The sequence below is a fragment of the Aphelocoma coerulescens genome, chromosome 1 (assembly GCF_041296385.1).
Source record: "Aphelocoma coerulescens isolate FSJ_1873_10779 chromosome 1, UR_Acoe_1.0, whole genome shotgun sequence".
In the NCBI taxonomy this organism is placed as follows: Eukaryota; Metazoa; Chordata; class Aves; order Passeriformes; family Corvidae; genus Aphelocoma; species Aphelocoma coerulescens.
In genome coordinates, this window is record NC_091013.1 from 71,948,238 (window position 1) to 71,975,327 (window position 27,090).

At 42.9% G+C, this 27,090-nt stretch overlaps 1 protein-coding gene across 2 annotated transcripts in view; it reads right to left on the minus strand.

Moving 5' to 3' along the window:
* Positions 1 to 27,090, minus strand: part of MTUS2 (microtubule associated scaffold protein 2) — a 276,732-nt gene that overhangs the window by 49,838 nt on the left and 199,804 nt on the right. For both annotated transcript variants that reach the window (XM_069012620.1, XM_069012610.1), the window contains 3 exons: positions 18,173 to 18,334; positions 9,802 to 9,900; positions 4,513 to 4,721 (listed from right to left, as the gene is read on the minus strand). In XM_069012620.1, coding sequence (XP_068868721.1) covers positions 4,513 to 4,721; positions 9,802 to 9,900; positions 18,173 to 18,334 — 470 coding nt within the window. The remainder of the gene's footprint in view (positions 1 to 4,512; positions 4,722 to 9,801; positions 9,901 to 18,172; positions 18,335 to 27,090) is intronic.

A 27,090-nucleotide genomic window follows, 5' to 3' on the forward strand; every position in this document is an offset into this window, starting at 1 on the left:
TTCTCTGAGACAGTTGTGAAAAGAAACCATTTTCAGCTTAGCCAAAGATAATCCCTTGAAATGTTAGCACAAATTAATGTTTTGGAGGCAATGGTGGGAAGTGCCAAGCAACTTATAAATAGCATGGCCAATTTTGCCTCTAGCACAAGCGCTCATTGGCCAAAGATGTTACATGACACTGGGTGGCATGTTGTTCATTCACAGGACAGGAACATTACTCTCAAGAAGACACACAAGCGCACACTTATTTGTTATTTAAACGAGGGAAAGGTCTTCCTTGCCCACCCTAGATTTTGCAGGATATTGCTGTGTGTTTACTCTTCTGGAAGACATGTACTGCATACCCACGGTTAGATGTGCAGGCAAACACACTCTGGTTACTGGTGACATGCCTTTCCCAGTCTTGGTAGACACAAAGTTCTGGGATGCCATCAAATACAGTGTTGTCCCAACTCTTGCTCAGGACATCTGTGTAGTTCCTCCATTCCCAGCTGATCCAGCTGCACTTGTGCTGGGACCTGTCCTGAGCAGTTTTTCCCCCACGATGAAAATCACACCAAGAGACAGTGCTGCAGGTCTGGAAACTCCTCCAGGCCCAAGCAGAGTATGGGACACACTACCCCAGCATAACCCTTTTCCTTCCCTGATCCCACCCTTGGGGTCTGCAGCCCAGAAAGGATCCCTTCTCCTCACATGCACTGTAGCTCTAGAATCCTCTGAAGTCTCAGAGGCAGAACTAGGACTCCACTTTCCTGCTGGGGCAGGCTGGATTGCAGAGAGCCATTAGCCCAGTTTCCAGGACCTCGGTGCAGTTTGGCCACAGCAGCCCCCAACACAAACACTTCTCTGAGTGGACTAGGGACCTGAAAGTGGATTTTTTGTTTTTCTCCCCATTTATGTCCGGAAAGATTTTTCTCTCCAGAATTTGTCACTTCGGGTTACTCTCCTTTAGATGGCACTGTTACCACTTCCAAGAGGGATCACTGCTGGCCACTTCGCTGAACAGGGCTGAAACTGGGCCAGGACTGCCATTATCACTGGGCTAACAAGCCAGAGCAGTTCAGGAGTCATCCAGATCAGGGGTCTAGAGATATTTGCTCTAAAAACTCTTCCTGGTGTCACTCCAGCTCCCGTCAGTCAGCTGTTCACTTTGGAGTACCAGCACAGCACAAGGGTTGTATCGGCAAGATGAGCATCTGACATTAAGGACAAACTTAATCTCCTCTTCAGAATTAATTTGAAGCAGTTCCAAAAGTCAACAAGAGTCATGTGCATATATGAGGGTCTTAAGTTAATACATCTGCTAATTAAATAATAATTAAAAGCCATGCTCTGCACAGGCACTGCAATCATTACTTTTCATGCTTATGTCAGAACCACTGCTTTAATATTTTTTCTGTCTACTGCCTCAGTTATCACCTGCTTCGATTGCCTAGGCTTTTCCCAAGGATAGAAATTTGGTTTATCTGGCATTTAATGGGTCTGTAATAAATACTGTTACATACTGTGCACTTCTAGATGCCAATTAAAAGAACCATGCCAATTATGTGCATTTTCAACTGAGAAAGAGAGATGATTCCAGGATACCATTCAGCAGTGGTCTGAAACAGACAGAAAACAAATCCAAGAAACTAAAAGAAAATGGTTATGTAATCTTAAAGCACTCAGAGCAACTGCTGGTGTGGTCCAACACTCTTTATTACATACAGCACTCTCTTTCTACAGCTAAATATGTCTGCTGGACCACTTGCATTGGCGCTTTCCCCAGCTTTGGAGAAGGAAGAGAAACAGTGTGAGAAAGACAAGAGAGCCATGGGCATGGGCAGACTCCTACCTGCATGCAAAACACTGGTCCTTGGGTTGTCATTAGGACTCATTCCTGTCCTCACTGTGTAGGAGCATGTTTTCCAACAGAATTCAGGTCCAAATCTGAGAAAAATCTATGTTTTGAACATTATTTTGTTGTGATTTAAGGAGAGAGAGACATTGGACCCAAGTGATTATCAGCCCAAAAGTGGCTCCCGAGTACCAAGATAGGGTTGGGCCCTCTGCTAAACAGAGTGGAACTGCCAGCGGGTCAAAACAACCCCAAATTTCTCTGGAATATGGCCACACCTTTTTGTTGAATGAGTGTTTTTCCTTTGCCACACTGCAGTTCCACTCAGACCTCAACCATTTTGCCTGCAGGGTTCTCAGAAACAAACACACACAACTCTTATTATTTTTATAATGTGAAAAGTTTTTTTTCCCCATACTGCCCTAACTCAAAGCCAGCCAACTCAATTTTGCTCAAGCTTTCAGACAATAAAGCCATCTCAGAAGATGTCTACAGACTGTATTTTTGAATGACACTCAAAAACTTGTCTGTGTCTGTGTTGCAAGACAACTGACTGCCCAGTTACACAACTGCTTGAGTAGTCCCAGGCTGTCCCACTGTATGCAAGCTCTTGACTTAAGCATTGAATTTAGGAGTGCAGCAGCCTTACTGCTCCCTGGAAGTCTCAGATGGGACAGGCAAGTAACTCAAGCAGAAATTCAGGACTTTGGTGCTTTAAATAATCTTCATGAAGTGTTCACCTGCCTGCATGCACTAAAAATGGAGCCTAAAGCAACCATACTCCTAAAGAAGGTACCACAGCTGGGTGGATCTGAAAAAAATCGACACCTAATCCTGCCCAAACCTGAAGGTGCCTAAAGTCTACAGGTGTATTATTTTTCACCTTCAGGCACTCAGAGGGGCATTACTGCAATCCCCAGCTGGCCTGATAATACAGAGGAGCTGAGTACATGAGGTGCAGCTATGCTTGGCCAGGACTTGGAGAGGATGCTGTTAAATAAAGACACCTGAGTTGTTCAATTTAGGAGGCATTTTCAGGACAGATCCAACATGAGACAAAAGAATGACAGTCATCTCAAAGCTCAGTTGCAGCAGCTGTTCTCATTTAAAACATATCCAGAGGAGATGAAGGAGATAAGCCCAAGTTTCCAGGGCTCCTTCAGCAAATTGTGAATGAGGCATGTGATGAAAAATCTCTCCCCAGTGGAAAATGCATAGACAAAGCTGAGCTGACAGTGCTCTGCCCTTTTTTATTTCCCTCTGATTTAAACAAGAATACTCCAAAGTCAGCTCAAAAAAAACCCCAAACCCAAAACAAAAAAAAACCCAACCAAAAAACCTAAAAAAACCTCCCCCCCCCAAAAAAAAAAAAAAAAACAAACCAAAACCCAACCAAAAGTGTTTAGAAATGCTCAGCAAGTCCTGAAATACAGAAATGTCAAGTCTAAAGAAAAATAGAGGGGGGAGATCTCCTGGGAATGTATTTAAAATATTTAGGACATTTTAAAAATTCCCTGTTTTTTCAGTTCAGTGAATCTCCCCTGGCAAGATCAGCTCCTACTTAGGGAACAGTGTGAACTGTGGTTATTTATTCAAAGGTAACCTTTCCCACTAATATTAAATACCCCAAAACGAAATAAAGTATTTCAGAATTTTTGAGATTGATTGAATTTAGGTTTTGTTTTCTTGTTTTTCTTTCTCTCATTTAACACAGAAGATTTATTCTTGTCTCTTCCAAAAGCAGAGAAGGGGGCAATCAAGGGTATTATCCAAACCTTAGGTCCTACTGCTGGTGATTGTCTGCCTGCTGTACAAAGTAGCCGGGACACCAGCTTAGCCTGGGATGTTATAAAATATGTGGGATCATGTGAACCAGGCCTAGACCTGAGTGCCCAGCTACATTTCCTAGATCACTAAACAGCTTTTGAAACAAGCAACACTTTCAAGTCTTTCATGGTTATTTTGGTTATCTTAGAATTTATTCATTTTGACTTGAGTGAATAAACAAGGTTCTCTAATTACCAGCACCATTTTCTTTATGTTCCCTATACCTGCTGTGCGTAATCTTCTACATGCTGAGAAAATGTTATCCTAACATCTTCAGCAACTGGCAACCCTGTAACAGGGACACTCTGCTTGATTCATGGTGAACAGGAAGAGTAGATAATGACTGAGGGAAATCAAATAGTTTCCTTCATCTAACAATTTTGGTTGCTCACAAGTATTAATATCTCAGTTACACTTTCCATACCAGTGCTAGCAATCAAAGACTGGGAATTCTAAGTTTCTGCATCTCCTTTACTCCTAAAAACACCTGCTTATGACAAATACTTCACACAAAATTCTTCCTTTTCCAAGTTCCTGAACTTTTATTTTCAAATATATGGCATCAAATTATTCAACTTATCAGATTGGATGGCATCTATACTTTACACATGATTCTTTGACCACCCAAACCCCAAGCTTGGTGACTTGTCAGATTTCCTTTGTTATTGCAGATTTTCTTTCTATGATTCTATGAAATTAAAATTCCCTTCTCATAATAAACATTGTAAAGAAATTACATGCTTTGGTCCCAAGAATAAATTTTCAGTGACTGTGGAATAAATTTTGGCAAGTGACAGCTGTAAAGACAAAGAATCTTTTCAATGGTAAGAAGCACCCATTGCACTTACCTGCCTGAAAAAGTACTGGGTTGTTATAGCAAAGACATCAAAGCCACAGCTGGCCCTCTTAAGTTCATCTTGGATACTGATCAATTGCCGGGACTGCTCATCACACTTTTCCTTCAGTCTCTGAATGAACTGCTTTTCAGTGTCTCGACCCTCTCCTGGTTTGGGGGAGAATCCATTCCTTGGGGTGGTTGGCCTTTGCTTGGGATGTCCTACAAAGGAGAGAAGAAAAGACCATTCAGGAGACTCACTTTATATGTATAGACACGACCTTTAGGTGTTTCTATGGCCTTTGAGACTCATCCCTTCAAAAGAAAAAATCTTTCAGTCTTTCAAAAAAAAAAAGCAAGAGCCCAGGGAAATATGTTTTTTTAGGGACAAAGCTCAAAGCTTTTTATCAGTCATGTCACCTCAGGCTCTGAGCCGGAAAGTCTTCTACAAGTTGAGGAGAGCTGTCCTAAGAGTGTATCACTGAGAACTGAGGTTGTTGGAGGAAGGAATCACCTCACCTCTGCTAGACATCTAGAAGAACAGAGGTCTGCATCTTGATGTGTGATGCTGGACTCTCTTGAATGGCAGTGAGAGAAATGGGCACTTCCAGGTCAGGATTCACCTTATCTTATTGTGGATGTGGAAAACAGCTAGATGACATTTATACTCTACACATGGTTTCTTTGTCTATATGAACCCCCAGCTTGGTGACTCAACGGAGGTGCCAGTTTTCCTTTGCCTTTGCAGATTTCATTTGGCCTCAGAACAGAACAGAACAATGTGGGGCTGGAGTTGTCCCTCTCTGAATGCAAACACCCCATGGATATCAGGATATCACTATTACTTTCTACCTACAATACTGCAGTCTACCTTGAGAGCTCCCCTTGCTCTCACCTTTACAACATGTCTAAAATTGCAGCACTTAGCAGGTTTGTACTGAAGTGCCACCAAATGCCACACAATGCACGAGTGACATCACTGGCTCTGCATGGCTGCTCTCTCAGCATCATTGACCACACCAGAATCACTACACGGTTTGCTTGTCCAGGCCCAGACAGACTCTGGCTCCTCTGGTGTGCTCCAAGTTGGCTTAAAGCAAGCCTGATGCTGTACAAAGATGTGAAAGCACTAGTGTAGCTTGAGTTTAGGGTATCAGCACAAATACTGTGTCATATTCATATCAATGGCACAAGAACTAAAGCTTACTCATGATAAGCCACTTCAGGGCAGTGAGGGTTTTCCTCAGTTCACATCCTGCTTGAGTCAACTATCCATTTCTGTGGATATACCCAGTTATGAGGACAAAGCAAGAAGGGCCATGGTCCTGGTATCAGCGGGCTGCTCAAGCCACTGCTCGGAAAATCTGTTTTGTCTTTACCTTCTCTGCTTTCTGAGAACTCTCCTCTGCAAACATTTATGGCCAGCTGGGCATCACCTTTGCCCAGCTTACTGATTTTTTTTGCTACCCTCAGTCTTTTTTGCTACCTTTTTGCTACCCCTCGGCTGATGCTCTTTAGCTCATTCCTGAATACTGGCCAGGGACCTCTGGTCTTCCGCAGATCCTCTCATTATTCTCCAGCTTTTAGCCTAGAAGCTAAAGTCAGTAAGAAAGAGGGAGAAAATATGAGTCAGACACCTTTGTCCCACGTGTTACTAGAGATGGTGGACGTGCATCTGAAACATTTCTGTGTCAGTAGAAAAGGTTGTGTATGCAAGAATATGAAAAAAATAGAGTTTGTAATTTTATCGTCTTGTAGTATACAGTCCCTGAGAAACAACACAGAAGCCATGTCTACAATCAGTCTCCAGCAACCATGTAATAGGGGACAGTCTTCTGCTGTGAATGGTACCTATCCCTTCCCTAAAAAGCCAAAGAATCCTTCCACAGAGACGTCTCTGAAGGTACGAATCTGAGCCAATTTGTAAAGTAGAGCATTACAAATTCCAGAGGTAATTTTGTCAGATGTGCTTCAGATCTTTTAGATCTTTAAGACTCTGGTCTGGGTGTGCAAATAGATCCTTTAGGGCAATTTTACTAGATCAGGCAGGGAAACAGTATGGCTTCCCCAGAGCAATACCCCAGGAGTGTATTCCTACTTTTTCAGATCCCCAGCTTGTGTGCAGCCATTGGGTGCACATCTTCTATCTCACTGAGCTATGTCCTGGCTCCAGGCTAAGCTTACAGGGAGCCAGCTCCAGCAGAGATGCTCCCTCAGGTCTCCAGGCATCTCATGGTGCAGCTGCAAAGAGCCATGAGTGCAAAATCCCTTTGAAACTCTTTGTGTCCATGACTTGCATTTGTGAAAAAGAATACCACGTTCTGCAGCATCAAAACTAATGCCATGTTGTTGGAAGACCTAAATAATACAACACAAGGAGTTTTTTTCATTAACAGAGTTCAACCAGCATAGCTATTGCCCTCTATCCATTTTTATGTCACTTAAAGCCTGGCAACCTTTTTGTGAAGTAATGGTATTTCCTTACCAATTTTTCCATTCATGTCAAGGGGCTCTTAACTGTACAGTAGGTAATACCACAAAATAAGAAATTCATAAAAGCAACAGCCATAAATATCTGTCTTTTTAGTATAAAAAAATCTTGGGTTGTTTAAGAAGGACAGTGATGTTACAACAGAAGGCTCAGGGAGAAGTGTAGGGGAAAGCCCTTGAAATCAGTTCGGTTTTAATTAAAACAGAAACCCATCAGGTTGCTTGTATCTTTCTAGCCTTCCTGTTCGCTGGAAGATTTGAAGTGCACATCTCTGTGTTGTCCTTGTCAGTATTATAAGCTGTCCTTGTAAATTAAACGGTGCTATTCTCCTCAGGGATAAATCTGAATTTCTCGGTTCATTTGGGTCTGAAAGGCAGCTTACTAAGCTTACTCTGCCATTGATGTCTCTCTTCTGTTGCTCTGCACAAAACAGGGTATATATTAATGATGCTGGCCCTGATCCTCAATGTCCTTTTTGCTGATGGTGGGACCAGAGGGGCAGACCCAGTGTGTGCTGAAATCACTGAACCCCTTTGATCCGCTTCAAAACTCCCAAGTCTTTTTTATCTAAGTGAATGTTTGAACTAAGGAGACATGACAAGTATATACTCATAATTAACACTGTCCAGGAGGATTTAGATAGGGAATGCAATTTTTTCGCCTTTTAACTGTCCAATTTCCAACATTTTGGTAAGGAAAGGGAGCAAATTACTTTGAGACAATTGATATCAAGCATTCTGGAGAGTGACAGATGCCAGAAACAGTTGGCACCATTCTAAAATGAAGTGGAAGGAGAGCACTTGCATCTGTGGACACCTGCTCCTATACACAGATCTCAGAAATAGTATTGCATCAAAGGATAAAACTGAGATCCCTGCAAGACTCTGCATCTCAAAACTCCATTGCAAGTTTTCAGATTCAAGGCTCAAAAAATTTGTGTACAACAGTCAAAAACCAGCACTGATCAAAAGAAACAAGGCCAGCAACAGAGGCAAATACAACCTAGAAAGAGCACTCAGAAATTTTAGAACCTGTTTCATGGCCAGATGTAGCTGTGGTGGAGTTACCTGTGAGACACATTCTCTCCCACTGAAAAGTGTAAATGATGCAGGAGTTTGTGATTCTGACAGAGGAAAGGCTGTTACTGCCCCTTAGCACCAGCTACACTCTGTGTCCCCTTCAAAGGCTGCTTTGACTATTTTTTGAAATAGTTAAGTAGGTGAAAAAATTGTCATTATTGCTTTGTTATTGCTGTAGTTATTTCAAAGAATGCCAAAGGCTACTCTAAAAAAATAAATTAAGATGAGGTTTATTTTCCTACTTGATTCTTACAGTGATAAACAAATTTAGATTGCCTTAATTGCACACAACCAAGCTGAACAAATTCTAAATCAGTCTGATGGATGGAGGTCAGTACTCAGCCTCTCACTAGAATGAAGAAAACTTTGAGGCCTCATGAATTGGATATGCCAAAACTTTAAGCCCTGAAAATTATTAAGTCACCTTTGGAAATGCAGACCTCCTTAAGACAATACAAATACCCTTTACAAACATTCCTGTGTTCCATTTTGCTTTATGTAATCCTAGTGGAAGCAAATCAGCTGTGCTGTAACATGCTGCTACAGCCACAATCAGTGCTGACGCTTAAAACTGGACTCCCACTGTTATAAACACTGGTGAGCTTCTGGTCTGGCAGTCTCTGCAACAAATTCTTTGGACCTCTCTGTGATCTCACCAGGTGCAAAATAGCCTGTAAATTATATGACTCAGAGGACAGTGTTAAGTTCATCTTTTTACTCTAATATCTTTGTAAGGAGAAGAATTTTGTGTCCTGTTGGTGCCTGGGAAGATTAAATTTAACCTTCAGTTTTCTTGATTTTGTTGGTTGAGAAGGAGAAGAGTAGGGATTGAGTCTAGTAATAATGGAGAGACTCTTGGTGCAAATTACAGGAGCTGGAGAGCCGATCTACATGCTTTATGTTTTGCAACCAAATGAAGCAACATGGGGTTCTATCCCCCACACCTGTAACTCAAGTATGACACAGCTGTAGAGATGATGTTTTAGGCATTCAAGCAGTGTCTGAAAAACGAGGCAAGAGAGGATAAACTGCAAGCACAATGAAATCGGTGAGACCATGCATGCTCATTTCAGAAGCGTTTAGATCAACCAAAGGCCAGCCTCACAAAAGCCTTTAGGCACCTTATCCATTTGTTAATGTACACTTAGTAGACATAAATAGACACAAGTCCTCTTCATTTCAGTAAACAAAAAAAGGTATTCTTCAGAAATGTTAAAACCATGTGTTTGTGCCCAATATTGAGGGATAAGTTGACAACATCCCAATAGCACTTTGAAGGCTATTTCTATAGATAATCCCCTTTCCAGTTATGCATAGAAATAGCCCAGGAAATTTAGTCCCTCTGCATAAAAGTAAGAATAGATTCTGAGCAACACACTATCACTCCAGGCAACTGTCTGAGGTGCATTTTATTTTGCTATATCTGTCTGTTCTCTTTTTATGTAATAAAATTGGAATGATTAAAAAAATGTTCCTGTGCCCTTAAACATGTAATAGCAACAACTCTTTGTTTTGAGGGAGAGGTGATTGCATGGTTATAACAAAGAGAACAAAAGTCTATTCAGCTCATGCATTGGTATGATAAAGCCTGCTGTAGCCAGCTTAATGAACCTTGGACACAATCAATCCTCACTTAACAATAGCAGGTCTCAGATTTGAGTGTGTTAACAAGAGATGCAAAGTCAACAAGTTTAAATCGTTCCTGAAGCAGTGCTTTCAGGTTCATAAATACCTGGTGAGTGGAGTTTTGTGGCTGTTACTGCTGATTTCTTAGGGGATGAGACAGCTGGTCTGCTAGCATCCTGATCTTTTTGTACTTCTTTCTTCACACCTGTTTTAGAAAAAATCAAAGGTAGAAAGACACTGGTTTATAATTCTGTTCATAACTGTGCAGAACTATGTCACTAAGATACATACCAAAATGGCAAAATATAAGTATTTCACCAGTTCACATCCTGGGCTCTGCACAGAATGATGCTACACAGCACTTCTGGGTTGGATGCCAACCTGCCACGTCTGCAACCACAACACTGTACACGTGGCTGAGCTGACACTCACGGCACTAACAAAGGACAAAAGAAGGCCTTACACACTGTATTGGCTTTCCAGTCATCTGCCCCATGACAAATGTCATTAAGGCATGAATAGCTACACAGGTAACCCATCCTATCTGTTTTGAGTGCTGTGTTCTGTCTCTTTACCTTGCTGCGCAACCTCATTCTGGGCTGGAGAAGTGGAATAGGTGGAACAGTGCAAAGCTGACTGAAGTTACCTGCAAGTCCCTGCCCTGTCACCTTTTCCACAGGTAAGGAAGCTGCCTTTTCTGGAGACCAGCTTTCCCAAGATGGTCTCATGTAGGCAAGAGAGAGGCTTGAGCCAGAAGCAGGCAGGACGTGTCGGAGCTGTGCTGGACGTGGCTGCCCAGACACGAGAGTGGGTCTCTGCCTGTGCAGTACGTCAGGCAGGGACAGAGGTGGGCAAGCACAGTCAGTGCACAAACCTGCAAGACACTATGCCAGTGTGGGATGAAACAGGGCATGGAATATTTCAGAGAGAGGTAACTCAGTGTCTGTTATTATTCATCCCACCACTGGAGCTCTCCTGGTTAAGGCCTCGGGATGGTCTGCCAGCTGTCAAAGTTCTCCAGTCAGAGACTGCCTCTTGTAGCAGGGAGTTACAACTTCCCTGGAAAGCCAGAGTGGCCACCCAAGCTCAGCTCCTCCTACCCACCCACAGCTCCCATCAAAATAGCTCTGGGGACCATGCTGAGTGCAGTAACATGAGGTCCTGCCCTGCTTGTTTGACCATGGTGTGACAGTCACAGACACACGACTTCAAGCAGAAAACATTCATCAAAGAAGTAAAGAGAAGGAGCAATAAAAAGCAAAACCCTGAGACAATAATGTATTTTCCTGCTTGCTTTCCTTTTTTAAACCATTAGTGCTTGTTGAGGGCTGCATTTTAGCCTGAAGAACTGTGTCACAGCCTTGGATACACTGGAAAAACAGAGAGATTTAAGGCAAATGACTTGTTCTAGAGGGAAAACAAAGTTTGCCTTATTAACTTTCCCCTCTCTCATGAGTGTGTTCACAGACATCTTATAGGAGAATGTCCCACAGAATCTGAACTATCTGAAGCAGAAAAACAAAATCAGATTTTCTTGGTGGTGCCTAATGACTGGTAGTCCAAAAGCTAACACTATCTTGCATTTTGCTTAATGCAAATGTGACCCGGCTTTTTCAACAGTGTAGAAAAATGACAATTTTATATGGGGATCATAATCTTCAGGGACACTTACTGGTTTACTAGTTTCTCTCCAAAGCCACACCTAGTCACAGCTGCAGTATTAGGTTTATTTCTGATGCCTCATTCACCCTTCCACTTCTGCCTGCATCAGGACTTGCATGCAGAGAGCTGCAGATACAGCATTTGCCACGCACCAGAAGCTGAGCTGCATAATTTCTAGCACCATCTCTCAGCATTTGCTTGCAGAGTGCTTCTGGAAAGAGCACATGCACCTGCATGTCCAACTGTTTATGGGAGGGAAGCACAGCACAAGTTCTAAAACCTTCTTAGACTCTCTTCCACTGTTCATAGGCAAATCACACCATCAGTTGTCAGGGGGTGGTAAAGACTGAACACTTCCTCATACCTTTACTTTTGTCCAACTCCATTTTCTCTGTTCATAAATATAAAATATTGAAGCTATGATTCTCACTTGTGATTAATACTTTTCACAGTGAAGTGACTGAAGATGGAAATTGCCTGTGCCTGCCCCCTATTACACTGTACTGCAGAGTAGGACATAAAATAAGTTTATGGTGCCTTTTCATTACTAAGGACCAACCTGAGATGCCAGCTGGGAGACAAAACCAGGGCTTTTTTATAAGATGTAGGTTATATAGTTACAGATTCAAGCATTACTTTTTCACGGTAATAAGGCTTTGGCTTTTCTGGGACTTTCAAAATAAAAATATAATGCACAAATGGGCCATACACTGAGCTCCTCCATAAATTTTGCTATGCCAGATGCCAAACACAGGCAATGGTAGAGAAAAGTGTGTGCTTTCCTTAGGCATGTAAATAATTAACTACTTTTGGTTTTGAGACATTTTCAGTGAGGACCCCTGGGGAGTTCATTCAGCCCCTTGACCTTAAGCACAAAATGAGAAACAATTCCCCAGTTAGAGCTTGGTTGAAAGAGAACAGAGCAAAGAAGCCCAGAATTTTGCAGAGGGCAAGTCAGGGTCTGTGGAGTGCACTGGGAGTTGTGCATGGGTGCTGGCCAGCAGGGGCAGCCGCATGGGGGACATTGGCTCCAGAAGGTGGGAGACCAGCAGATAGAAGGTGAAAACAGATACCTGGGCAAGGAAAGGTAAGTAGGACTAATAACAAGGAAGATTAGTGCCCTTGTTCAGTTTACAAGACCAGGAGAGCTCCTAAGGTCTGGTGGAGCAGCAGGGCAGCAAGCGGGCAGGTGAGGAGGGGTTGTGCCGCAAGGGAAGAGCCAGTACCCAGCACAGCCTTGCTGGGAAGGAGCCAGGGACAGGGACACATGGAGCTAGCAATTATTCTACTTCTCCTTCCTAAGTAGAAGGGCCCTGGTGGCCTCTCTGTGGCCCTCCTTAGAGGAGAGGGATTTAGAAAACACACAGCAGGCAAAAGGAAGGACAGTCTGCGGGAACAAACTGTTAGCGTTTTGTTAAGCTCATCACCCACAGGGAAATTTTAGGGGAAGAGCCATCCCTGGCATCAGACCTCATATCAGAGCTTGAGCTGAATGCTTTTCTAAAAATGGGGCTTGTTCTTGTCTTTTGAAACAACAGCTGTTAGTTGGTTAGGAAAACATGTTGATTTCCTGCAGGGAAAATAAATTTTTAGATTACAAGTGTTTGGGCTCAGAATTTGTCATTTCACAGAAATATAGAATTTCAGGTTTAAAAAAATCTGAGGGAGAGCACTGGTGTAGTAATTAGCATAATATGCAGTACCACAGGGTATGGTGCAGCAGGAGGTTATATAGTTTGATCTTTTCTAGCTCGAAGTGCACTAGAAGTAACTCAAAGACTAAAATGCACATAGAAAGTCTGATGCTCCAGGGTAACTCAGGAAAAAAGACAAACATTTTCCAGTTGTTATTACAGGCCCGAACACATGTAAAACCTCAAATCATACTCTGTCATATAGATTTTGAAATGTCAAAAGGTGTTATACGTGCAATCATGAAATAATAAAAAATACACAAAATTAAATTACAAAAGGAAATTAAGCACCATAAGTGTATATTTCCTGAACATGCACACTGTTTTAATTTTCTTCTAAATTTGTCTTTCATAATGTGTATTAAATCTTATCTGGAACAAAATTTACTTCAAATCCTTAGTGTCATTGCCCACAGACTGGAAATATGGAATTCTAGTTAGCTCTGTGTTAAATGCCTGTACATTAGCTTTATTCCTGCTGGCTGCATAATCAGGGCTCTTAGCACTGAGCTTCCCAGCAAAAAGCTCCTGGCATAGCAGGAACCACCATTAACTTCCAGGCTTCCTGGAACAGTTTCCAAGGCTCTGCCAACTCCTACCACTGGCAGAGCTCATGCAATGAGAAGCTGTCTTTCTGGTAGCCAGTAATCAAAGCCACAAACTACTAATTTTTATGTGAATCTACATCTCATTTAAGGTTAGACATCTCCCAATGTTTCCCCTCTTTTAAAAGCTATACTTGCATAAAGAAATGGATATTTCAGGCCATAAGATAACAATGAGCAGAAATACTTGTTTGTCTTTTCTATTAGTGTGCTTACAACACTTGCTTTTGAAAAAGGCCTCTAAACACACAGTTCTGTAAAGGTATTTACATTTCCTAATTAACATACACAGCCTGCTCCAAATGAAACAGAAGGAGCAAATGCAAAATAATTAGAAACACAAGGCAAAGCATTCCAGAAATCACCTAGAAAAATAGCAGATGAACAAAGCCACTGCTCCATTCCCCCAGGAGAGCTGAATTCTAGCCTAGGAACCAGAGCAAAAGACACCTTATCCAAGACATCTTCTCAAGCACTGCAGAATCAGCACTTGTACTTGTCTGTACCTTTTTGAGTCTTCAAAAGCCAGTACAGTGGGATAGGCTTCAATTTGCTTTCATACTTGAGACTGAAAGCACGCTAACAAATTGTACATTGAGTATTTATTCCAAAACAAATCCTACCATGCTGTAGACACCATTAACAATTCAATGGGACTGACTGCATTCAGACAGATTCCAGCTGTTCTCAGGAGTATTTTATAAGTTAACTAATGCAGTCTGCAAGTTAAAAAAAAAACCCAGAAACCCAAGGAAATGTCTTCAGTCACTCACAGACACAGAGAGCCCCTTTGAGCTTTCTTCTGCCTTTCCCCCTGACACCCACGACTAGTCATGTCCTTAGTGAGTAATGACACATCCCTGCATGCATTGTTTGAGACAAAATGAGCAAAGCTGGAAATATGATGGATTCTTTGAATGAGAGCAGCCTAATTCTCTCTAGAGACTCTCTACTTCCTGTGATCTATGAGACACTGAAAGACTGAATAAATAAGTAGATGTGGAAGAAAGACTATGTATTTGTTGAAGTAGAAACTGCTAATGCTTGTGCTTTTCCCTTTGTGTTTGTTTCAAATTTAAAGTAAATGTGATAAGAATAAAAGGACAGTGACTATTTCATTGTCTTGTCTGAAAGCAATTGCCTTGTTGTTGTATTGAAAAAGAAAAGTCTCTTTAGCTGGTGTTTAAAAAAATAAAGGAAAAAATAAACCTGATAAAACTAATCATTCTTTGGACTGAATAGAAAATCTCAGGGTAATTCAGAACATCCAATGCTAGTTGAAGAGTTAAAACAACTACTCCTTCTCTTTCTGCCATTTTGCAAGGATCCTATGGCATTTTATTGTCTCTTCCTCACACAGTTGTGCTTTGGCATGTTTTAGAGTGGTATCCAGAAGAGAGGTAGGAAAACCTGCAGTTGAACATCCCACTTTCACCTGCAAGGCAGTGCTGCATATCCCTATGTTCATACAGGAACAACATGAATGTAACCCACTGCTGTTCAGCTTTGAAGGGAAAGTGTTTGCAAGGGGGAACAAAGCAGCAGCAGACTCTTCTCCCTTCATCCTTGCAAGAGCTCTGGTGCTCACTCTTCCCCCCTCAGCTGACCTCAGCTCATCCCTCTCCCTCCTGCTGATGTTGTGCTGTCTGGATTTTGCAGAATCTGATCAAAAGAAGCGCATTTTACACTACAAGATTGCTGGTGAGAGCTGAGATAACACTGACCTCCTATTTTTCATCTTGACTGACTGCATTTAACAGCCTGTCCTGTTACATATGATTTACTGGTACTTGTAAAAGCACAGGAATTGACTGGGTGAGTTTTTTGAACAATGCTTTTGATTGCCTTTAATTTAGTGGGCCAAGTAGAAACAAGCTGCTCAAATTAATTCCTTATTTCCACTGTCATTGCACTCAAATTAGGGTATTTCTTCTGGGTGATAACAGTCACTTGTCTGTGACATAAATATTAAATAATAAGCAAGTAGAAATAGGAATCCCATAACACACACAACCCCAAAATCCGTAACAGGCCATAGAAAATATAAAATCCCTCAGCTCTCTGATTTCATAGACTGTTGGGTGGCAGGTCCAGCCTTGTGGACAGAACTGAGTCTCTGAACATTGCCTTCTGCTGATATTCCCCCATTTTAAGGGCAATTTAGACCAGAAAATTCCTATATGTATGCTTCGAGTACTATTTATTTTCATCAACATCTGTGGAAAGAGTAGGCTTATATGAATTTCAGAGCTAGTTTACAGTTGCAAAGTTCCTGATGGAGAGCTGCTTTCACCTATTGTTAAACAAAATACGAAGCAATATAGCAATGCCATGTTTTAGGTTATCACTGTACTTCCCAAAGTAGCTAATATATTTAAGTGAAATTAAAAGGCCTCTTTTTTCTAGTCAAGTATGTGCTTTCTTTTCCCTTTTCTACAAATGGACAGACATGTAGGTATAGGAAGGACTGTGCAATACACTGAAACCTAATTAAGTGCACTCTTCTCACAGACCAGTCGAAAGGCCGTCAGTTTATGCCTGCACAACAATTTGCATGACAACGATCTTCCACTCCTATTGTCCCAAGCCAGAATTATTTTTCGATCATCCAAAGCACAGCATCATCTTCTGTCCAGCAGCAGATGGAGTCAATTTTCATTAATTAATTTTTTTTTTATTCCCCTCATTCCAATTTATTTCACGAGTGCTTTTAGTGAAATATCAGGAGTATGATCTCTCTTGAGCAGTTGTGTCTTTATTCTTTTTTTTAAGTGAAAGTTTACAGTTCAGGTGGTCTTCTCAAGTAAGATCTAATACATGAAGCTTTTGTGTGATTTTTGATGGTTATTTTTGATTCATTAATATAGGTAGATATTTTCATGTGTGAATTAATTTACTATTCTCACATAGATAAAATTATGTATGTCTCTGAAATACAGTTGTAATTTTTTACATTACCTGATATTGCACTCTTTCAGAAATACTATTTATATTTAAATTACTGCCGTCCTCTTTGTGAAACACTTTCCTTCTTCCTTTCATAAAATGAGCTGTGTGCAATACACATAGTGCCTGTGCTCCTCAGCTGCAACTGTGGAGTGCTCCAAGCACTTCAGTTTAGTAACTGCAATGTCTTGCACAGGAGGTTGGTCAGATGCTAAATATATATGCAACATCAAGCCTATAGAAATTACTGTCCACAGGATACCTAAACAGAAAAATTTACATCCTGTAGGTGTCTCTATCACATTGGGATCTACACCCAGTGTTCATTTGCTATTGCAAGAGAGGCAAGATTAGAATTGCTAAAAACCCTTGTCTTCATCATTTCTTGACTTATTTCAACCTTTGCTCCTATCAGATACTTGCATTGTGAGGAACCGTGACACTGCTATAATAAAAAAAAAGAAAAAGAAGCAATGAATTGGTCACAGATACATGCTGCTAACTTGGCTCATAAAAAATTAAACCACAGCATTGGACTAACACAGTTTCTTTTGTTTCTGTCTGTTGTGTATAGTAACAACTTCCTAAACTTGTCAGCTGCCCCTGTTCAGGAACTGTGTCTGACTGTTTGCGTAACACAGATAGGTAACCCTACTTCCATGTTTACCTTCCTTCCAGAATAAACCAGCCAAGTTTATGACACAGTAATTACTGAGTTATCCTTTCGTCCTTATCTTGACCCATGAGCCTTTTATTGTATTTATCTCCCTCTGTCTGGTTGGTTTGGTGGGTATCTGGTGTCCAGCCAAGGTCAAACCACTGCAACAGGTTAATCTATCTTGAAAGCAGGTGACAAGAACTAGCCATTCATAAGGTGTTTGTCTCATATTTTACACTGATTTTTCCTTCCCAGCTCCATTTGCAGTGTGTTATTAAGCCCAATGGAACTTACATAGAAATGAAACACTGTTGAGTAAGAGCCAGCCTGGATAAAATTATTTATTTTGGAATCTAAACTGTTAGGTCTAATCTGAACTTGATGGAACTGGTCATTTGAGATATAAGTGAATTGAACAGAAGGAGAGTTTAGGCAAGGAAACAAATTGAAAACAAGTCATGGGGTTTTTTTGCTTTATTTGCTTGCCTCCTTCTGCCTCTCTGAGTGAAAAAAAAAGATTGCTTAAACCTAGAGGCCAATATTCTCATCACTGCAAGCATACCTAGCAATGAATTATCTGCTCAGTGGAATGCTTTGGTCTCTAAAGCAATGCAATGTTTTTAAAAAGCTGCTTGGTGAGAACCAACAATATATACACTAAATCTCTGATATGTGCAGTTAGAGACAGCAAATGCCTTTAAATCCACATATAGCTCACAAAATGAGATTATAGCCGTGTTGTTGACTGTGTTTAAAAGAGACTCCAGTAAATGGAGTCCAAATCAGCACACTGGCAATGGGCCCAGGGATGGCATGAAAATTAATTAAAAGCAAGCAGTAAAACAGCATCACAGCAAGATTTTTGCATTTCTTGGCTTAACACAGGTGGTGTTTTAAGTTTGGAGCACTTACCAGCAGGTGCTGTGGCAGTTTTTGGTGCTGGCAGCAAGCTCCTGCGTGGAGTCGCTGTGCTGCTCGATACCTGCGTCGTGCTCTTGCTGCTCCCCTTGGGAACATCTTTGGAAGGTGCAGACACCCTAGGGGTGGTCTGCTCTTCATTTCCGAAGCTGGAACCTGCAGGAGACCAGAATTACACTAATTATAAGTCCATAAAAAATGTATGTGAACTGTGGCATACAGACCGAACTTCTATCAGCAATTACGATCTACAAAGACACGTTCTCACTGCACCTTGGGCTAAGTTACATGGACTTTCTCCAATACAAACCCTTAGGTAGAAATAAAGAGCTCCCAACAACTTACTTAAATGCCAAGTCTTGGCAGCTGTTAGAGTCTGATTCCAAGAGGAACTTAAGACCTTCTCTTGGTCTAGCTCTATAAAGGTATGTGGAAACAATGCTCACAAAGAAACAAAGGAATTCCTAAATATCTGGGTGGACAAGTTGTTTATGGTTTTGTAGCTGCTACAGGAGCCACACCACACATTCACCCTATCACTTGGAAGCTGCTGGTGTTTGAAATAAAGCGGAATACCAAGGCTCAGTGGTGCAAAGTTCCAAATTCTCTTGCTCGGGTGGGATTTCCCACAGAGTCTCTCATCCCACTGAGACATTTGAATAATAAGATAAAAAACAAAGGAAAAATTCTGCCTTACTCTCACATCCACTTCAATCATATTCTCATAACAAATATTAGGTTGCTAAGTTTTCCACCTTATATTGACCTCTTTCAAAACTTTTAATGGGTCTGGTTTCCTCCTGAATTTGCCACCTAGGGAATAATGACATCCTAGATTCCTTGTAGACATAAGGAAAAGAGTATTTTCTTAACATTTGAGAAAGGCAAAGTTGGAGTATTGTTTTTACCTATCTGTCTACAAGGCCTAAGAGGAGCAAAAGATTACAGCAGATCTGGACTTGGACATTTGCAAAAGAATGAACATTTTGTTTGAAGAAACAAGAGGAGATAGTGGCAAGAAATACAAAGGATGTCAGAAAAGGCCTATAATTTTTACTTCAATTGTTTTACAAAGATACAATATTATATTGGTTAGGTACTGCCTGCCGGAAAATGACAGCGTTATCTGAATAATTGGCATGTCCAAGTCTCCAGTATTTTTAAGACATAGGCTTCTTGAAAGTGTGCAAGTAAAGGAGAGATTTCATTTTTGCCTTTTTACTGAAAATCTACTAGAAAAAAAAAAAAGCAGGTTGGAAAAGAAAATCCTCTTTTCGGATACAGGAAGAATACACCTTTTGGCTCTGAGAAAACAGCTTTAAGTTTTGCTGTGCCTTTGAAGCTGCTTGCACATAAGTCTTAATTTGAAGTGTGTATCTGCAGTACAAATGGACTTCTACAAACATATTTGACCTTTCTCAAGCCACATTAAAAATTCAAACAAAACAGTGTAGTGTTCCTCTATGCAGGAACAGAAAGACCTGAAGCATTGGTCACCTTTACACAGCTGTGCACATAACAACCCCTCAGCACATCAGGTCAGTGTTGAATAGCCAAAATACATGGATTTTCCACCTGTGTAACAAACATTTATGTGCTGAAATATCTGCTGACAAACACTGCTGACTTCTGTAAAGTCACAACAGCAGACAACCTGGCCCAGCCTAGCCCCGTCTCCTCTGCAGCTGTGCACGAGGACATCTCTTCTGGCAGGTGCCAGGGGATGCTGCAGCATGTGTGTCCACCTCAGGCTGTCTGCATCACACTCCTGAAGCTATTCCTGAAGTGGTCTGATATATATGCTTACCCAGGCAGTTTGGGCAGCACCACTTGTAGAAAGTTTTTTCTCTTTCTTCAGCTATTTTTTTTGTAAGTTTCAGTTGCAGAAGCACTAACCTTGAAGATTAAAGTATTATTATTTGCAGAGAAATGCTGTTCAAGTGTTCTTTAATGGAAACCCATTATTATCAGTTGTAAAATGTATTATACGAGAACATTTCACCTCTCAAATCTGACCAAATGGAAGCAATTCCCGCATTGAAGTACAAGGTGCCCAGGGGAGTTACATAACCTCTTATTAAAAAACAAATTAAAAAGTTTTTCTAGGTATTGAAGATGAAGTGCTGCCAGCTACAAACAGTTTTTCTACCTAAAACACAGCATAAGAGATCTCCTAATTCCTTAAATGAGTGGGTGAGAAAGCCGACAAACATGGCCTCATAGGATCCCTGGATCAGAAATGCCAGAGCCTGGAGAGAACCGGCCACACACCTTGTGCTGTGGCTGGACAAGCCCTTCCAATGAAAAAACACAAGGAAAAAAAGCAATACAGCTTTTGATCTTTTATTAAGAAATGGACTCAGGGAGCTGAGCTGCATCACTGAGCTGGGTGTCTTGAGGCCCCAGGGCCAGCCTGCACCAGGGGGGCCAGGGCTGCTCTGTATCAGGCACAGATGCTTCCCTGTCCTGTCAGCCAAGAGGGAATGTGTTTAAGAAAGGGCAAAACAGTGCCCTGCAGTGAGCAGTCAGAGAAAAAAACTGTGAGGCTGAGAGGGAGCAGGTGTTCCCTAAGGAGCCTGGAGAAGACCATGGGGAAGCAGGTATTTCCCTGCAGCTTGTGGAGAGGACCATGGTGGAGCAGATATTCACACTGCAGCCCACGGAGAACTCCACACTGGCACAGGTGGACATGGCCCAAAGGAAGCTGCATCCATGGAGAGCCCTCACAGGAACAGGGCTCTGGAAGAAGCTGTGGTCCTTGGACATGAGAACCATGCTGGAGCAGGTTTGTCCTGAGGGACAGCAGCCCTGGGTAAAGACCCATGCAGGAGCAGGAAGAAGTGTGAGATGGAAGAAATGGCAGAGAGGAACTGTAATGAACTGACTGATACCCCCATTCTCCTCCCACTGCGCTGCTCAATGGGGATATGGGATGGAGGTGGTAGAGGACGTGGGAAGGGAGAAGCGGAGACTGGAAAAAGGGGGTGGAGGAAAGCTGTTTTAGTTTTTTGTTTTGTCTTTGTTTCACACCTTTCAACTCTAAGGGTTAATATACTAAAATTTTTTCCAAGTCAAGTTTTTTTTGCCTGTGACAGCAGCTGGTAAGTGATCTCCATGTCTTTATCTCTACCTGTGGTCTTATTCACCTTATTTTCTTTATTGTCCTGTAGAGGAGGTGAGATAGTGAGACAGCAGCAGGGTGGGTGCCTGGCAGCCAGCCAAGGTCAACTCACCAAAGCAATATCAATACACCCAGGATTTGAGATAAGGTCAATGTTTAACTTAAGAGACATTATGTCCCACTTTGCTCTTCACTCATAGATGGAGATCTGAAAGAGACAGTGGGATACAGCAACACATGCGTGTATAACATGCCCCAAAAAGCAAATGTTTGCCGCTTCCACAGATATCACTAGGGCAGCATCTAGTTCCCCAGGAGCAGAGGTAGGTGAGTTTCACCTTGCTATACATAGTGCTGGATTCCAGAGTTCAGATAGCATTCAAAGAAGAAATTAATTGAAGATTAAGAGAATGCATATTCCTCATGACCTAGGAGGAAAATAAAGGTTTTAATTTACTGCAAGGAATCAACTTATAGGAGAATCAGAAAGATTATTCATCAGATGATACCTGTTGGTCCATCATGAAATAATGCCTCCCACTATTATCTGCAGCAGGTGAATCAGTAGCATGGGTCCTTCCATGATACCACGTCTTATTTTTCAGTAAAAGCCTGTACAGAAACACCAGATGTGCAGTGGGTGAACAGTTTCCAGGTGACCACATCCTTTGTTGTATTGTACCTCTTCCCTCCTACTCCTCTACTTTGGCATTCTAAACCAGGAGAGACTGCTTGCCTTTGAAGCACCTGGTGAGTCGTTCGGGGGCTGCCACATAAAAGGCCCTGTATTTTTGCAGACTCTGTGCTCTGTGAGGAGCAGCACTGCTGACTTTGCAGTAGAGTGTTTAACAGGCTATTAACGATCTGCTGGGGCTAAAGGCCCTCATCCTCACTTTTATCACCTCCTCACTGTGAGCCCCAAGGAATCCTACTCTTATGTTTCTGAAAAAAAACTTATACAGAAAAGAAGAATATTCCTTTGAAGACTTGCAGTTACTTTGGAGAGTCCCAGCTGCAGCCACTCTTCCCCTACACTTGTTTGCCAGTAGACATGGAGAAATTAGGGCTGGGAACATACTTTGAACATGTATGTTCAAAGAAAACCATGACCAAAATCCCACAGGCTCCTAGATTCTTTGAACCACTCTCCCTCCATATCTGTCACCTTCTTTTCACCATCTGGCCCTGCCCTGCAGCAGCTCATTTCAGGGGCTCCTCACCCTCAGAAAACAAAGACTCTCTTGTATGTGTCACTAGGAGTTTGTGCCTCCTATAAGTGTTCTTTTTCTGAAATTATTTACAAATATTTATAAAAAAGGATGGAAATATCATATGATAATATAGATAACTGTAAAACTAGCAGGAACATGTATGGGGAGAATTCTGCATTTGATGAGAAATAAATTAGGCCATGTTTTGTGGCAGGTCTTGATCTGAGAGGAGACAACGATAGGAAGGGCTGTGTTCTGGAGCCCCACAGCTACAGATTTCCCTGTCTGCAACCAAGGGCAATAAAGTCTCCTTTTGTTGGAGAATTTGCATCCTCTCTAGAAAAGCAGCTTGTTTGACAATGCCTACGGGTCTGTGTCTTGCTGACAAACAAACTGCAGAGGAGTGTTACAGCATGAGTGCAGCTGCGTCTGCAGCTCCCTGTCCCATGGGCAGCTGCTATGTGCAGCCTGTGACACGGAGTGAGTTTCCAGCTCTTCACAGCAGGTCAAGCATTCCATGTGCTGGCAGGAGGCTTGGAGCTGATAGCTCCTGCCACAGCTGTAATCACACTCAAGACACTGGGAACATGCTGGCATCGTGCATGTTCACTGAAGGACAAACATTTACCCAGGGTTATAGGAAGGCCCTTCCAGCATCGAGATCCTTGGACACTACTTGATGCCAAGTTAATGACAATCAAGTTACATCTAGTTGTTGCATCAGTGATGCCACTTAGCAATTCTAAATCACTTCCCAGTCACAGAATTGAAGAAGCCTTAAAATAGGAGTTGAGCCACTTTCCAAATTCACACAGCAAGGAAACAGCACAGACAGAGAAGTGTGCAGGAAAACCTGATGATGAATGAGGTTGCAAAGACTTTTTTTCACCTGCAAAACACTGGGTTTTACTAGGCTGCACTTTTGTGCCCCAGTTTTCAAGCACAAGTACAAGCACAAAGTGAAATTTAAAATCACTGCCCTGGGGAATGATCAGATAAGAAAAATGCCTTAAACTACTGGAAATAATCAAGTGATTTTTAAAACTAAAACCTGCAAGACACTTTTCACTGACTTGGAACTTTTGCCCATCCTTCAATTAATGCCCATTCTTTATTCCTGATTGTTACTTGTAAATTGGTAAGTAAACACTGTAGAATGATTACCAGACATGCAACCTGTCAGCCAAGATTTTTATTTCACTACTTTAAGGGGGGCTGTTTTGAAGTCCAACATGGTATATTTCAATATGAGGTTTCACAGTGTAATTTTCAAGAGACACAACTGAGCATACAGCTCTGTAGCTCAAGCTGAAACAAAGCTATTGACCAAGAGGTACAGTGTGATCACTGGCCCCAAGGGCTAACCATGTTATTAAGATGTTATGATAGTAGATAAGACTACCAGCTGACTAATTGGGTTTTTTTGTCTTTCAGACAGCTAGTGCCTGGTATTTCCTAACAGGCCAAACATGCAAGAGATCAGAGACCAGCTCATGACAGGTTTCTTTTCCATCCAGAACAAGAAGATGCTTAAGAACTAATATCCACACAATGCTTAAGCCTAACTTACTTAGCTCAAAGTCTTTTTCCCCCGTTGCATTTTTCTTTGGCTCAGACAAAGATGTTTGAGCAATAATTCTCTGTAAAATACTTATTTTAGAGGAGGTTCGTGCCTGACCACATGCCTTTATAAAAGCTGATTTTTCAGAAGTCTTTACATTCAAAAATGAAACCTGAATTTTGAGTTCAGGTTAATAACTCAGGTTGATAATTTCCACCAAAATAAGGAGCCAAATCTGCAGTGCCTGTCAGTACAGCTTTAGATAGCTTTGGGTCTCTGCACTGCCAGAGGCACTACCTCTGAGGCAGCCCCCTCACTGCTAGGGAGGGAGTTTGGTGCCATCATTGATGATTAAAGACAGCTGTGATCAGCCATGGCTTTTGTACACTAACACAGCACTAAGGGATTGCTGCATATCCATCCTTCTCCACGTGCCCTCCTGTTACAGTGGGGATACTGCAACACGCATATATCAAACCAGGAGTCCCGTGGAAAAGAAATATATACACGGACGGATTCTTGCTAGATGTTTCAGAGATGTTTATTTCCCCAGCCGCATGGCCGGGCTCTGCTGAGGGACTCTTACAGTCGGGGCCCGAGCTGCTTTGCCCGCGCAGGGGAACACAAACCAACCCATGGGGAACGAGGCTGAGCAGGGGCAGGGAAACCCCGTGCCTCCCTCAGGGCTACATGGTGGGGGGAGGGACCCCAACATCTCACCCGTTTTATTTTAATAAAAGGAGAATGAAGACAATTGGATAAACATAACAAGAACAGTTTCAAAACAAAACAAGCCACCCTCCCGAGTCTTTAAATGTCCAAACAAATTCTGTGGAACATCTCAGGGCTGACAGAAGGGAGACAGAACTCTCTGGACATGCCTGTGGGGAAACTGAGGCAGGAGAGGGTTCAATCTCTTCCCTCCCCCTTTTCATCCCCCCATCGGCATCGGAGAGGAATTGTAGGGGAAACAATTGGCAAAGGCAGGGTTTTGTGAGGGAAACCATGGATGAAAAAACGGATTGGGAATAAACTGGGGATAGGGTAAACTTAGGAAAGGGTTCATATTGGGTATAGGGTAGAAGGGGAAATTAGGCTGTGGGTAGGGAAATTGCTGGAATGGATATTGTTTATAATTTTGTGCATAACGGCTGCCTTTGACGGGAATACCTCCAGGCCCAGTAACATTCGCTGCTTGTAAACCCTTCTTTCCTTGCACTATATCAAATTGAACAACTTCCCCATCTCCTACACTTTGCAGGTAATTTTTAGGGTTATTCCTTTTAATGGCAGTTCTATGGATGAATAAATCTTCCCCTGTATCATCTCGTGTTATAAATCCATAGTTGTTTTTTACATTGTACCATTTCACAGTTCCTGTGACTTTCGTTGCTAGAACGTCTCCTATCACGTGCTTGCGTGTCTGTCGTGGGTGCCGGTCCCGCGTGGCCGCCGCCTCGCCGACTCCGACGTCTCGGTCAGGCCCCCGCGCCGCGGCCGCTCTGCGCTCTCTGCACGACGCTGCTCCGGTGCGTGTCTGGGCTCTGCACAGCCCCGCGCTGCCATCGCCGCTGGCTCCGTGGCCTGTGAGCGGTTCCGCTCCGCAAACTCCACGCTGCTTCGAGAGCGGCCCCGTTCCGGCTCGGCGCTGCACTGCGCGGCTTCTCGTGTCGCTGTGGAAACCGCCGCTTCTCCCTGCATAGGGCTCTCCGAGCCGTATGCACAGAGCGGGCTTCCACGCTGACCTCCGGTTCCTGGCTGCTCGTGGCCCACGGCACCCATGGCGCCTGCGGCGTCGCTCCCTCACTCGCGGCCGCGTGGCCGGGGACCCCGAGACAGGGATGGGGTCCGCAGTAAGGCGCACGCTCCCGAGGGGGCCGGGCACATCCAGCGCAGGCACCTCCGCTGGCACAGCTGCAGTCATACACTCCTGGGGTGGCCGCCACGCGGTCTCGGCCACGGGAGAAGTATGATCTTCTGCTTTAGGGGTAATGGGATCATACAGATGCTCCTGAAGAGCGTCACTGATTATAAAGGATCCACGGAGAGCTTCTATCGCTAGTCCATCCCTTAGCTTATCACAGATCTCGTTCCAGAAACACTCCTGAGAATATCCAGGAGGTTTGATATCAAAAAGTAAGTCTCGAGAAATATAGGGGAACTCTTTGAAAAGCCAGATAAAAAAGTGTTCAAGATCTCCCGGTTCCAATACTTTTTTGTTTTGTTGTTCAAGGATCCCTTTTACTTCTAGATACATTTTTTTCTGTGGCTCAGAGAGCCCCATTTCCCACGATTCTTCCATAGTCCAGATATGCAATAGCAAAACAAAACCAAGAAGAGGAATCCAAAGTTTCCAGGGTTTACTCACACAAATCAGTCACGGGGATCGTTCTGCTCGCAATCTTCCACCATATGTTACAGTGGGGATACTGCAACACGCATATATCAAACCAGGAGTCCCGTGGAAAAGAAATATATACACGGACGGATTCTTGCTAGATGTTTCAGAGATGTTTATTTCCCCAGCCGCATGGCCGGGCTCTGCTGAGGGACTCTTACAGTCGGGGCCCGAGCTGCTTTGCCCGCGCAGGGAACACAAACCAACCAATGGGGAACGAGGCTGAGCAGGGGCAGGGAAACCCCGTGCCTCCCTCAGGGCTACATGGTGGGGGGAGCGACCCCAACACCCTCCAGTCCTAAGGCCAAGCACCTTTCTTCTGTGTCATCTGCTGTCAGATGGTTTTGGGCCCCTGGATCTGGCTGTGCAGAAAGCTGTTGGGCATCTGAAGGGTGGGAACCCTGCAAGGTTGACTACCACCAGAAGAGCTGCAAAGCAGCTCTGTGCAGATGCACTGGCAGGCTCTACCTTTGCCTCCAGCTGCCCTGACTGCTTCTGCAGTCAGAGGCTGTATCCTGCACTTGCAGCTGATCCAGGCAAGCAAAAGACAGAGGTGCTGTTTCTGGCAGGGCAGAGGGAAGCATCACCTCTTCAGGCTGTGCTTTCCTAACTCCAGTGGCA